Below are 13,177 nucleotides of genomic sequence, written 5' to 3'. Positions count from 1 at the left end.
ATATATATATATATATATATATATAGAGAGAGAGAGAGAGAGAGAGAGAGAGAGGGAGAGAGAGGGGGAGAGAGGGAGTGTGTAAAATATGATCCCAGCTCTCAAAAAATATATATATTATAAAGATTAATTCTTCTTCAGAGAAATAGTATAGTCCAGAAGGACTATTATTAATCATTATTCTTCAAATGTTTATAGTGAGACATTTTATCTTGAAGTCTACCTTTTCTGAATTTCAGTTCTGCATTTCTAAAACAGTTAATGATGAAAGTGTTACATTAGCAGGTTGTTATAGTATTAAGAGAACATATTTAAAACAGAAAATATAGTACCAGGCATACTCAATATAAATTCAATGAAAATAAGTTCAATGATTGCAGGAGAAGCTCAGGAAAACGATAATGAGTTCCTTACACTCAAGAGTTGGGACGCTGTACCCTCAACCTTCCTAAGTGTCTTAGTCTGTTTTGTGCTGCTCTAACAAATACACCTGAGGCTGGGAAATTTCTGAAGAATAGAAATTTTTATCTCACTGCTCTGGAGGCTGGTAAATTCAAGATGGAGGTGAGAACAGGTTTAATTTTCTCTGCTTCCAAGAACACACATAGAGTTGTATGCTCTGGATGAGAGGAGTGCCATGTCCTCACAGCAAAGAGCAGAAGGGCCAATGGGATAAAATCCTTTGTCTGAGCTCTCATGACTTCCTCCCTGCCTGGGGGCGCACCTCTCAGTGCTGTTGTATTGGCAATTTCAACATGAACTTTGGAGGGAAAACACACATTCAAACCATGGCACTCGGTGAGCTCCCCAGAGTCTTGGCACTCCCTCCATGAGAAAAGGCCCAGTTATGGAAACATGTTCTAGAAAGTCCAAGCATCTTGGGCTGGGATTGTGGCTCAGCGGTAGAACGCTCACCTAGCGCGGTCGGGACCTGGGTTCGATTCTCAGCACCACATAAAAAAAAATAAAGGCATTGTGTTGTGTCTGGCTACAAAAAAAAAAAAAAAAAAAGAAGAAAAAAAAAAGAAAGCTACACTCAATTACCAAAATATCTTCTTGGAACCACAGCTTTTTTCCCCCAAAGTACTGGGCAAAGTCATGGCACTTTTACTGAGGATGGAGTAGAAAGGTACACCCGCTCAGTGCTCTGTCACCAAGATCAATACTTCATACTAGTTGAAAACCACAGAAAGAAAAAGTACAAAGCACAATATGCATCATGACCTCACTGTCACCTTAACATTTGTCCTGAAATAGATGAATGATGCATAAATACACAGAGTAGGAAAGAGATACAGTCAAAAGAACCACACAGATTCAAAATGGGTCAGACTGGGGCATTAAAAATAAACTGTGGGTATTCTGATACGCAGCAACCTTTAAAGTATTGTGAAAAAGAACACAGAGCCAACAGTGGCTCTAGTATGTTTTCCTCTGCATTCAGGAACTGTGTGCACACAGACATTTTTGTATCCAGAGGGGATAAGGAGTCAAGTGGTCTGGGCTCACGTTTTGGGGTGTGTTCTGTTTTGTTTTTGAGTTCTTACTATCTCAGTGGCCTTCGGCAAGTCACTTAACGCTCCTAAGTCCCAGTTTCTTCACCTAGAACATATAGAATGATAACAGTAGCTATCTCATAGGGTTTGGGGAAAGATTACATGAGGAAATGCACAGGAAATAACCACTAATAAATGTTAGCTACTATAAGGATTATGATCACCTTATGGTCAGTCATTTCATGGAAGAATTCAAAAGAACCTATTAACATTGGTTGCCTATAGAAAGTCTTGAGGGTCCTGAAAAGAGAGGAAAACTATTCTTTTGCAATTTGGAAGGTGGGGCAACACATACTTCCTGGAAGTGAGCAATGCATGTGCCACAGTGATGTCTGTCTACTTAATCCACAGGCGGAAATCTATACCACCTTCTGTTTATATTACAAGATTGACCTCTTGGAGGGTTCATTCCAAGAAAGAGCTGTCACAGAACACACTGTCCACACATTAAAACAAAGCCATAAATGCTATGGTACTAAGGAGACAGAAATGTCCCTTATGCAATAAGCTCACTCACATGTCAAGGAGGTTAGAATACACTATCAAAAAACAAACAGCCAGCTGTGGTCCTATAGATACATACCTGTATGTAGAAGGGAATTCCAGCACTGCGCCTTGTAGCACAGAGTTTAGATGAAGGATCGCTGCTTTTGATTTCCTCCAAAACATTCCATAACCACTGTTCTGGCAGTTTTTGCAAACTCACATTAGGGCACCTGAAAGGTACATATGGAATTATCAGGTGCCAAGAGATAAAAGTGCAAATTAGTCCTATATATTAACCCTGTTAGAAAATAATAAATATCTTTGCAAGGGGGCATTTAAAAAATGCCTCCCTTGTACTGTTCATTTACTCTCTTCTTTACTATGGGTCTTAGGATTTGAAGCTATTGAAGATTCCACATCTTAGAACTACTATGTACCAAGCAAGTATCTTATCTGTAAACTAAGCTTTAATACATAGTCGTGCCTCCATATTCATAATGTTCAAGAGAAGGTTAACGTAAGACTCAAGATTTCCAACAGAGAATATAATTACAGTTTACTATAATTTATGTTCTATTTTTATAGAGATTACACACAAAGTAAACATGTTTTAAATTCTATTTTCAACTCTCTCAAAATGTGGCTTACCACAAATAAAATTTTCAACACAACCTGTGGTACATTAAGAATCAAAGCTATCTGGGAAGAGGCAAGAACATTTCGAGGTTATTTGAACATTGTATCAGTGGGTTTCTGCCCTTTTACTGTTTTCCTAGAGTACTTAAGAACATTTTTTTGTAATTTTTAAACATATACCCTATCAGATTATATAACATTATCTAAAGAAATAGCATATTCAGTGATAAGTAGACACAATTTTCTTAGAAGTATAATACCTACACATAACTGCAATTAATATGTGAAAATAAACATATAAAAGTCAGAAAAATATACTCTTTTTTAAATTGAGGAAAACAATCTGAAGAAATATGACTGGCTTCCGATTTGTATTGAGAATTAGAAACACGTTTGGGATTTCTTTTTCCCCCTTATTCAACAATAGATTACTTCAGTTCCTATTTTTTTTCTTTTTGTGTTTTTGTTATTCTTGGTTCTAGGGATGAACCCAGAGTACTTTACCACCACTGAGCCATATCCCCACCGCTTTTTAATTTTTCTTTTGAGACAGCATATTACTAAGTTGCTTAGGGCCTTGCTAAATTGCCGAGGCTGGCCTTGAATTTGCAATCCTTCTACCTCAGCCTCCCAAGTCACTATGATTACAGGCATGTGCCACCATGGCCAGCAATAACTTCAGTTTCTGACTAATCATTTGCTCTTGGAGATAGACTGAATGCATTCTGAACCGTAAGATGCAAAATGAGTTTTTGGTGGTCAGGGGCAGAATATTATGGTTTGGATATGAGGTATTCCCCAAACAGCTCATGTGTTAATGCAGTAATGTTTGGAAGTGAAGTGATTCAATTAGTTTATGAAAGCTGTAACATAATCAGTAGATTAGTTCATCTGATGGCTTAATAATCTGAATGGATTACTGGGTGGCAACTAGAGGAAGGTGGGGCAAGGCTTGAGGAATTAAGTCACTAGGGGCATTACATTTGGGAATTACATTTTGTCCGGGGGCTCCTTACATGTTCTCTCTAATTTCTTGCTACCATGAATTGAGCAGCTTTCCTCCACCATTCCCTTCCACCATGATATTCACCTCACCTCAGGCTCAGAGCAATGGAGTCGGCCAACCAAGGACTAACTGAAACCATGGAACCTAAGTTATTCTTATAGAGTATTTTGGTCACAGTGAAGAAAAACTGACTAACACACATTCCAAACAGCAGCTTAAATTCAGGCATATGTTTCACATAGAACAGATTATATATAAACAATACTACTTTAAAAGAGTCGCTTTAAAAAATTTGACAGGGACTTCAAAAATACTTTGACCATAAGCATTATAATCAAAACACCCTACTCAGACTCTGTGATTTAAAAGGTTTCCTTCACGTTAGCATAGATTAAAAGCTATCATGTCAATCCTGCTTCTCAGAGGATTTTTTTAAAAACACTGAAATCCATCCACCTCAGCCATCAAAACCAGCTCTCCAAAAATCTGAACCACTGAATTAAATCAGATTCAAAGACACAGAACTTAATGCAATGTGTGAACCCTCTTCAGATCCTGAGTTAAACACATCAAATTAAAAAAAAAAAAAAAAGATACTGCCAAGAAATAGAGGAAATTTATATAAGTTCCAGATATGAGATGACACCAAGGAATTATTTTTAAGATGTGCCAATGGCAGTATGGATGTGAAAGCGTAAGTAATTTTAGAGGTGCATGCTGGAATGTGTAGTGCAAATCACAAATTGTGATGAACTTTATAATGCTTCAGCAAACAACAATGCAAAGGAACAGACAAAGCCACATATGGCAAACCTTTGATAGCCAATGAATCTGGGTGATGAACAAAGGCAATTCATTCTATTAGTCTCTCTCCTTTAAACTTATGTTTATAGGATATACACATATACATGTCTGAACTTTTTCATAATTAAAACAATGTTCATACCTTTTACATTTTTGAGGATTGAAATTAAATTATAAACCACTGGATTTTGTATATTTTTAAAATTATGCTTCATGGAATAACTTATTTAGTTTATTACTAACATTGCCAAGTTGGTATAATCCTCACATCATGGCTCAATCAAAAACTGAAATCCAGGGCTGGGGTTGTGGCTCAGTGGCAGAGCGTTCACCTAGTACATGTGAGACCCTGGGTTCGATCTACAGTACCACATATAAATAAATAAAATAAAGGTATTGTGTCCGACTACAACTAAAACATAAATATTTTTTTAAAAACACTGAAATCCAAATGCCTCCAAGCAATTATTTGTTCTAATGATAAAGTTGTAGATTATATAACTGCTTTATTTTGTTCCTTCTTTACTGTCAAAAAAAAAAAAATAGTGCATTTGGATTAATTTAGTCCCTAATGAGTGGGCAAGGAAAAGAAAGAGAATTAACGCATAAGTCATTTTTGGTGATCTCACCACCTGAGAAAAACCTGGAGTTATACAGGTGATAGATAAAAACTATTGATCTAATATTATCAATGGATTTCATTTACATGTGTTTTCTTCCCCAACACAGGGCTAACTGGAGTACGGGTAATACTGTCATCTAAGGTGACGTCTTGCATGGGATTCACTATGTAGGAAAAACTAAGGGAAAAGGGAACAGCACCAGATGAGGGGTACTTTCCTACTTCCTTTGCTTCTGTTCAGTGCACTGAAATAAGAGTACATCAAATCCTAGTTCAGTGATGATCCTCAACATGTTCAATGAGTCACTCCTGGGCCTGCCTGCCTGGTATACAGAGGTTCTAGAAAGCAGGCAGGTCTGAGTTCAGATTGGGCTGTCTCACAATGCACCTCTCTCCTTTGCATGAACTTACAATGGCTCTTGACTCTTAACCAATCTTGATCTATTTAACTCCTCTTCCAACTTGATCAAATTCTCCTAGTCTGAAAGATCACCAATGATATGAACTCAGTCCTTTTCCTTAAATCAAACCTCAGCTTTTTCAGTTCCTACATAGACTGAAGTAAGATTCTAGTAAGGTTGTTCTCTTTGATGGTTTCCATGCTAACATACAACACAATGTTGGGATGTGCCATATTTCCAAGCATTTGTTTTGTTCTCTACAAATATCCCTCTTCATCCAAATTGATAAAACTTTCTCCAAATAAACTGCATCTCACAAGAACCTTTTCTTTCTATACCCTTCTAATTTATCTACAGCAATTCCTTAGCATAAGGTGTATAGTATCCTAGAAGGGGTGGAATCTGAGCTACATTTTGAAGGTTGTGTAGGAATAGTGAAAGTCAAGGCCTCAGAGGCAAGGCCCTGATTTAGATCCCTGGCTATTTTAAGTGTAAACATTTGGCCAGGCCCTTTATTCCCTTGAGTATTGTGCACTAAGCACCAAATGCTCCTTGCTAATTTGGGGAATTTGAAAACAAAAGTCAGAAGAATGTTTTACAAGGTCATAGCTGGCAAAGTGCCCTCAGAAAGAGCCTTCCTTGCCCACTACTGAAAACTAGGAACCTCAGGAATTCTGGGAAATGCTCAAGGCACTACTTCTTACTATCTAGTCCAGACTTTCTTGTTCTGCTCTGGAATTCCCCAGATTCAAATGAGCTTTTCTGCACAATCCTTGAATTGTTTGGTTTCCAATTTGGACTCTGCCATTGGATCCTATTTTTCTGATTCCCTTTCTTTCTAGCTCTATAACTCTTCCAGGCCAGGCCCTCATCCTCCTAGCCATACAGGAGAATTTGGTTCAACAATAGGACTCCCCATGTTTTTCACTAAAATGAAACCTACTATATTTTATGAAACACTAGAACTATATTGCCTGCTACAAAGAAAAACATTTATTAAAATCTATTATGACACATCCGGTCAACACCAGGTTTTTCATATCTGATCTTACTTCATTATTACAAACAACAAATCTGTGAGAAACTTATTATTTTTCCCAACTGACAGATGAGAGAATATGTATCACAATGGTTAGGAATAGCAACTCTAGAGTCAAGTTATCAGGTTTAGATCCTTTCTCTGTCACCTAACATCTATGTGAACCAGGTAAGTTACTAAACCTCTCCACTTCTCACTTTCCTCTTCTATCAAAATGAGGTTGGGGAAGGGTTCAATGACTTGGTTCTTGTAAAATGTTTAATAAGTTCTTCTTAACAGTTGTTTTCTAAAAATATGATATCTGATAATGAAAAATGCAAGTTCTAAAGAGTTTCAATGGAATTTGTGATAAAGACTGAGGAGTTAGTTTGTTTCCATTTTAACAAGACACTCCCCACACACACAACACATCCTAGTAATAAATACCCAAAATATACAAATAGAAACAACTAAAACCAGATGATCTGGAAAACAAGATAATCATCTGGGTAACACTGAATGAAAACACAAAGCATTGAGTGTGTTGATGCCAGAGGCTTGCTGGGTGACAGGTTTACAAGCAGCAGTGGTGGCCACAACGTCCATTTTCATGGTGTAACTTGCCTTTCTCCTGGGAAACAGAGAATTTCAGTGGCATCCTCTCTCATGAAAGGACACTGAAAAAGGGCTACTGCCAAAGCTGCCTGGGACTGCAGCCGAGGAAAGTCGTGGGCACCAGAAGACCCTGGATCAGGCTGGCTACTAACTCTGACTTGATCTGTGGTATCCCCCATATCACTGGGGAACAAACTGGAAACAGGAGTGGGTGGCAAAATGTCACCATCTAATATAGTTTCTTAGATAGAGAAATGAGCTCCCAAGAGAAAAATAAGGAAACAAACCAAAAGCCTTCCCATCACAGCAGCAAACCAAAATTCAGATTACAGAAATAAATTTCATATTAAGACAATCTTAAAATCCAGTAATTAGAACATAAATTCACTCCCTATGAAAATGATCTTATGAAGCAGTCTGATAGAGGCTTTAAAATAACTGTGTTGAGTACACTCCTAAGATAAATGAAGGAATAACTTCTATTTAAGAATCAGATGCAACCAACTAAATGTTCAGTATCTACCACAAATGTTCACTCTTCTATTCACAAACCCTTCCCTGGCTCTCCATTTTACTCAAAGGAACAGCCAAGTCCTTACACAATGTCTAGTTCCCATTACCTCTCTGATCTCATCGACAACTCCTTCCCTGATGCACGCCACTTCAGTCATATTTACCTGATATTCCTTAAATACCCTAAGTCCATACCTCTTGGGACTTTTGCACCTGACATCTCTCTGCCCTCAATGTTCTTCCTCCAGAGACTGACAATGTGGCCGTAAACTCTAGATGACAGTTTTCACTAGACCTTCCAGCATGTTCAACTATTTCACATCTATTTTTATAAATTGGGTAAAAAATTAAAAATCTAAATTGGTGGAGGGAAGTTAAATATTTGCCCAATGGTATAGAGTGAATAAGTGCAGAAAGAGAATTAAAATGGAGACTGACACCAAAGCTCTTGCTTAGCAAGAAGGCATGACTTCAAGGCACCCGCTATAAATGCTCAGTTACACTTCTGGCCTATCTGTCTTGTGATAAAGATACCATCAACTCTCTATTATTTGCTTCAATGGATTTCATTCTTTCATTTTAAAAAATGATCTATGATGCACCTAGTACCTATGTTGCACAATCCTATGCCCTAGAAACAGAGCAATAGAATAAAAATGCTGAGCAGCATATAAATCAGGAAGCATTTTCATGTGGCTTTGGGATGTATTATCAGAAAATATTACTTTTAAGAAATTATCTTCCTAACCTTGTTTTATTTAGGTTGTCTTTCAGACTGTCTTCAATCTTTGAACATCCATCAGGGTGGGGTTAAAATGGTTCTAAATTAACTCGGTGATATAGATGGAAAGTTACCAAGAGAATTAGAGTATCTTACAGAAAATCTTCTTGGTGGATAACCCACTTGTGACTGGCATGAAATGAACTGTGTCTCATTCATTTTGGAGGTACTCCAATACCCCTGGGGAACTGGGAAATGCATTTCTGTTAATAAACTGCTTTCTTTTATTAACTGAATGATTCATGGTGGCCTAAAGGAATTATCTCACCTACAAACACAAAGCAACTAATTTCACATTGAAACATGAAGTACATTTAAAGCTAATATATGAAACAATTTCCCAGAAATGTACCAAGACCCAATTGCTAGGAAATTAATCATGTGTAACCTTATCTGAGTAAAGGCAAAGATGTGCTTATACCTCTGTTTACCAAATCGTTTGCTTACCATGCTGTCATCACTAAAGGCTTTCTACTATGTCAAGAAAAATAAAAATCAATAAAACAGCCATTTATTTGCTGATTATTAATAAATGTTTACTTACAAAGATTCCTTATTTTTCTCCCCTTATTTTTCATTTACCAACCATTTAAACAATTCTGAGTTATGCCAAGGAAAGTTCTGGGGACAGAACAAGAATTTGTCCCTATCCTTGATATGAAGTAAATGATACATGTTTACTCAAACTCAACATCATCAGTCATCAACAGCATCATCTGAATGAAAACAATAACTTCAACAATAACAAACTCTAAGACTGGCTACTCACGACAGCACTCTTTGAGATTGTTAAAACACTTCACAATACATTCAGAGTAAATGATACACAGATAACCAAGGGGAGGATAATTGGTAAAGATCTAAGAGCTGTTTTCTTCCCTACAGATGAAATCACAAAAAACTGAAAAATACGTATCTATACATTTTTAAAAAGAGTCTTTCAGAAAAAGTAAATGGAAAGATAATCTGATAATGTCAGAATCACCTCCAAACTCATATCATATTAATGTTGTCATGCAGAATTTTAGTTTTCTCAAACATTTGCCCTAAGTCCAAGATAAAAGCAAAGCTTTTATCTGCCTGTAACATAAAAAAATGCAGATTATTGACTTTGAACTATGTTGGAGGGTGCCTTTCTACACCCTAACACTTGTAGCAGTACATCCTATAGATTTAGAAGAGAAAAATTATCTTCTATGTAAAAAGATATCTTTGCTTTTATGAGCTACTTGCTTTAAATAGTCTGTGTGTCTAAAACCATCTACTAGAGCTGGGGATATAGCTCAGTGTTCGAATACTCACCTAGTATTTACAAGGTCCTGGGTTCAATCCCCAGCAACAAACACACACACACACACACACAATCTCCCAATGATACCAAAGCAAATGATCTCAAGTTCAAGAACAGGCAGGCAAAGAGTCAGGAACAAGATATGAACAGCTTAGAAAGGACCAGTGCTAACTTTATCTGCATTTATTTTATACATTAACAAAATTTCTCATTATCCAATCCAATTCCTTCCCATTCATTATAGGCAATTCTGTAACACACATACATACTTTATTTGTTCATAATCTCAAAGGTACTTATGAGAATCCACAACATTATTGTTTGTACAGCTCCCAAGATACCTTTTAATTTTCCACCCATGTGGAATATTTTAAAAAGAAAAATAATTTCCAGGGAGCACAAAATCCAAACTCCTTACAGTGGCTCACAAAGCCCTGCGCATCTGGACAACCTCATTCTTCTTCATCTCATCCCATTCTGTTCTTTAAATACGCAAAGCACTTTTGCCTAGCTGCTCCCATTGTTTGAAAAGTTCTTCCCCAGAAAGTTGCTGCTTCTCATTACTCAGAATGGTACTTTACTCCAAGAAAAAAAGTTTTATCTTGCCACCAAACCTTTATCACGCCAAAATACCATTGCAATCTGATAGTTTCTTGTGACTACTATGTGTCCTTCAAAATAAAAACATACGCTTTTCTGTTCATTTCTCTATTACCAGCATCTACAATGGGGCCTGGCATCTAACAGAGAACTCAAGAAATATTTTTGAATAAATAAATGAATGGTCAACCAACTGCCTTGAGTATGCCATTCTAATAAGCCAGGCTGACAAATACAGAGGCTACGGTAACTAGAGAAGAAAGCATAAACACGTGTTCTTCGATGACAGAGTCAGCTGCTTAGCTTCCTAAATCAAGCATAAACACATTCAGCAAATCTCTACATCCCAAGGGGATGGCATTCACATCAAGATGAAATTTTCTACTGAAATCTCCAAGTAGCCTATCAAAATGAACATTATTAGTCTAAATGTTGCCCAAAAAGATATTCTTTTTTTTTTTTTTTTTCCAGAATCCAAAACAAAACCAAGTATAGGGCTCAAAACCAAGGATAGTTCAGGTTCATAAAAAGTGTTGTACAGTTGTTAGCGAGGTAAAAAAAAAAAAACTATGTTGCAAACCAATATTTCAAGTTTTAGCAACAGATAAAACATTAATTCAAGGTTATAACTTTTTCCCTTCTGTCTTAAGCCTCTTTAGGAGACCTCCTTCCAAGCTCATGGCTTCTACTATTTCTTGTTTGTCTTTCAAATACATATTTCCAGTCAGAGTAACCAACTCTCTTTTTACCTGGGACTGAGGGCTTTCCTGGACACTGTACTTCAGTACGAAAAAACTGGGGGAGTCTCAAGTCACCCTACCTCCAACTCTGACTCCTCTCCCAATTTCCTGACTAGTATTTCCAATCGTCTGTCCTCCTTCTAGGCAGCACCCCAACACCAAATGATGCGTCTAAAGCGCCATTCTGCCTCCCATCGAGCACTTTTTTTCTTGCCTTGCTTTTTGGTTATTAGCATTAATGATTTTTCCCATCACCTGGAATAGCTCAACAAGTGGACCTTTGTCTGAGTCTACAAATTCTCTAGCTCACTTATCTAATTCCCAAGATTAAAATGCTAGGCTAGAAGTTCCTCTAAGAACAAGGTCTGCGTTTTACCAGTACTCTTACCCTCTATAGTGCTCACCTGGCACAATCCTGTATATAAAGCAGCTTATCAATAAACTTTTGTTAAATTGCTAATCTCTAAGAAAATTCCAGAAAAATATTTGATTTTAGTACTAGTTCTGTCACCTACTTATGCGACTATGAACAAATCACTTCACTTCTCAATGTTTAAAAATGAAATAAAATCCCTAAAGAAATGCTTTAAAACTCCAACAAGATGGGATTCCCTGACCTACTGAAGGCAATGACCCTAAAATATACAAGTGCCCAAAGCTCCTGATGAGAATGTCCCCCAACTATCTATATCATGGCCCCACATAAGCCTTTGTCCCTAAATTTATACCCTATTAATTGTCTCCAGGTTCAGAGTAACTGTCAAAGGAGTTGATCTAACACAATATCTGGCACACAATAGATGTTCCTTCTCTTAAATGGGGTTATTAAGGCCCAACTAGCACTGGTACAGCTGCTGCACATTAGCTGTGCCCCCTGGTAGGTACAAAACTGAAAAGCCAGGTGTGGAAAAGGGGGGCTGGAATTTAAGGCTTCTCAATGGTGACAAGTCACTATGCCTTTAAGAATACACTACCCTACCAGGTGTGCAGTTTCTCAGGAGGCTGAGGCAGGAGGATCACAAGTTCAAAGCCAGCCCTAGCAATTCAGCAAGGCCCTAAGCAATTAAATGAGACCCTGTCTCTAAATTAAAAATACATAAAATAAAAAGGGCTGGGGATATGGCTCCATAGTTAAGTGCCTCTGTGTTAAAGCCTTGGTACCAAAAAATAAAACATCATAACATAAAATAAAATAAAACAAAATGCAATATCCCTCATCTAGAGTTGAGGCCAGTTAATGAACCTTCTGTGTACTCCAAGCAAGGAAAGATGACTTTATAAGGAAGTGACTGCAAAGCTCTAGTGTTGCTGGTGTTTATGATAATGAAGGAACTGAGAGGTAAAAACAGGCAAGAATCCCAAGAACAATGCAAAAAACCCTTCTTGTTTGTTTTGGTTCTTCATCACACACCCAGGGGTCAGTAAGGAAAAGGGAAAGGTTCCTGAATAAAGAAGCAGCCCTTGGACCCTTGCCAGCTCTATGCAGTCACCAACCACAGTCCTGGGGAATTCCAAAATCCTGCTTTTGTTAGTGACTGCCTCTTTGCTAAAAGGGCAGACATCCTCTCTGTCTGAAGGCTCTTCTATTTGACTGTCCTTTCAAACTAATACAACACATGCTGTTTCTTTTGCCACAGAGAAAATGGTAAGTTTCTTCCCAGTGCTCTAAGCTTTATCATTAACAACTCACTAATACCATGTGTTTTGTACATTAATATTATTGTACAAAATATTTCTATGAGATCAGTTTACCAGTTCTAAAAGAAGCTTTCTAAAATGTATCCAGCTTCCCACAATCTTACACACCCCAAATCCCCAGACTTTCCCAAGTGGAAACTGGAAAACAGCACTGTGCAATGAGCAGAATGCCCAAAGGAAGCTTACACAGCCCAACTCGCTTCTCTCATGTTGAGCTGAAACAGAATCCTAGTGAGGATAAATGTTTCTACTTGTTAACAAGCCAATAGATACATCAACTCACTCAAATTCATAGCTCCAAATTCTTTCATGCAGGTGGGGGGACAATCAGAACCACTAATTTTCCTCATCAAAATCAAGAAGGGTCCAAAACTTGGGGTGGGGGAGGAGAATGCTGACAGGAAAAAATG

At 37.5% G+C, this 13,177-nt stretch overlaps 1 protein-coding gene across 1 annotated transcript in view; it reads right to left on the bottom strand.

Annotated features, from left to right (window-relative positions):
- Thada (THADA armadillo repeat containing) overlaps positions 1-13,177 on the bottom strand; it is a 336,577-nt gene that overhangs the window by 263,929 nt on the left and 59,471 nt on the right. The window contains 1 exon segment of the mRNA XM_015479728.2: positions 2,140-2,272. Coding sequence (XP_015335214.2) covers positions 2,140-2,272 — 133 coding nt within the window.

Source organism: Marmota marmota, unplaced genomic scaffold, assembly GCF_001458135.2.
Source record: "Marmota marmota marmota unplaced genomic scaffold, marMar, whole genome shotgun sequence".
Lineage (NCBI taxonomy): Eukaryota > Metazoa > Chordata > Mammalia > Rodentia > Sciuridae > Marmota > Marmota marmota.
The sequence above is the reverse complement of the archived record's forward strand: the minus strand, read 5'-3'. Positions and strand labels throughout refer to the sequence as shown.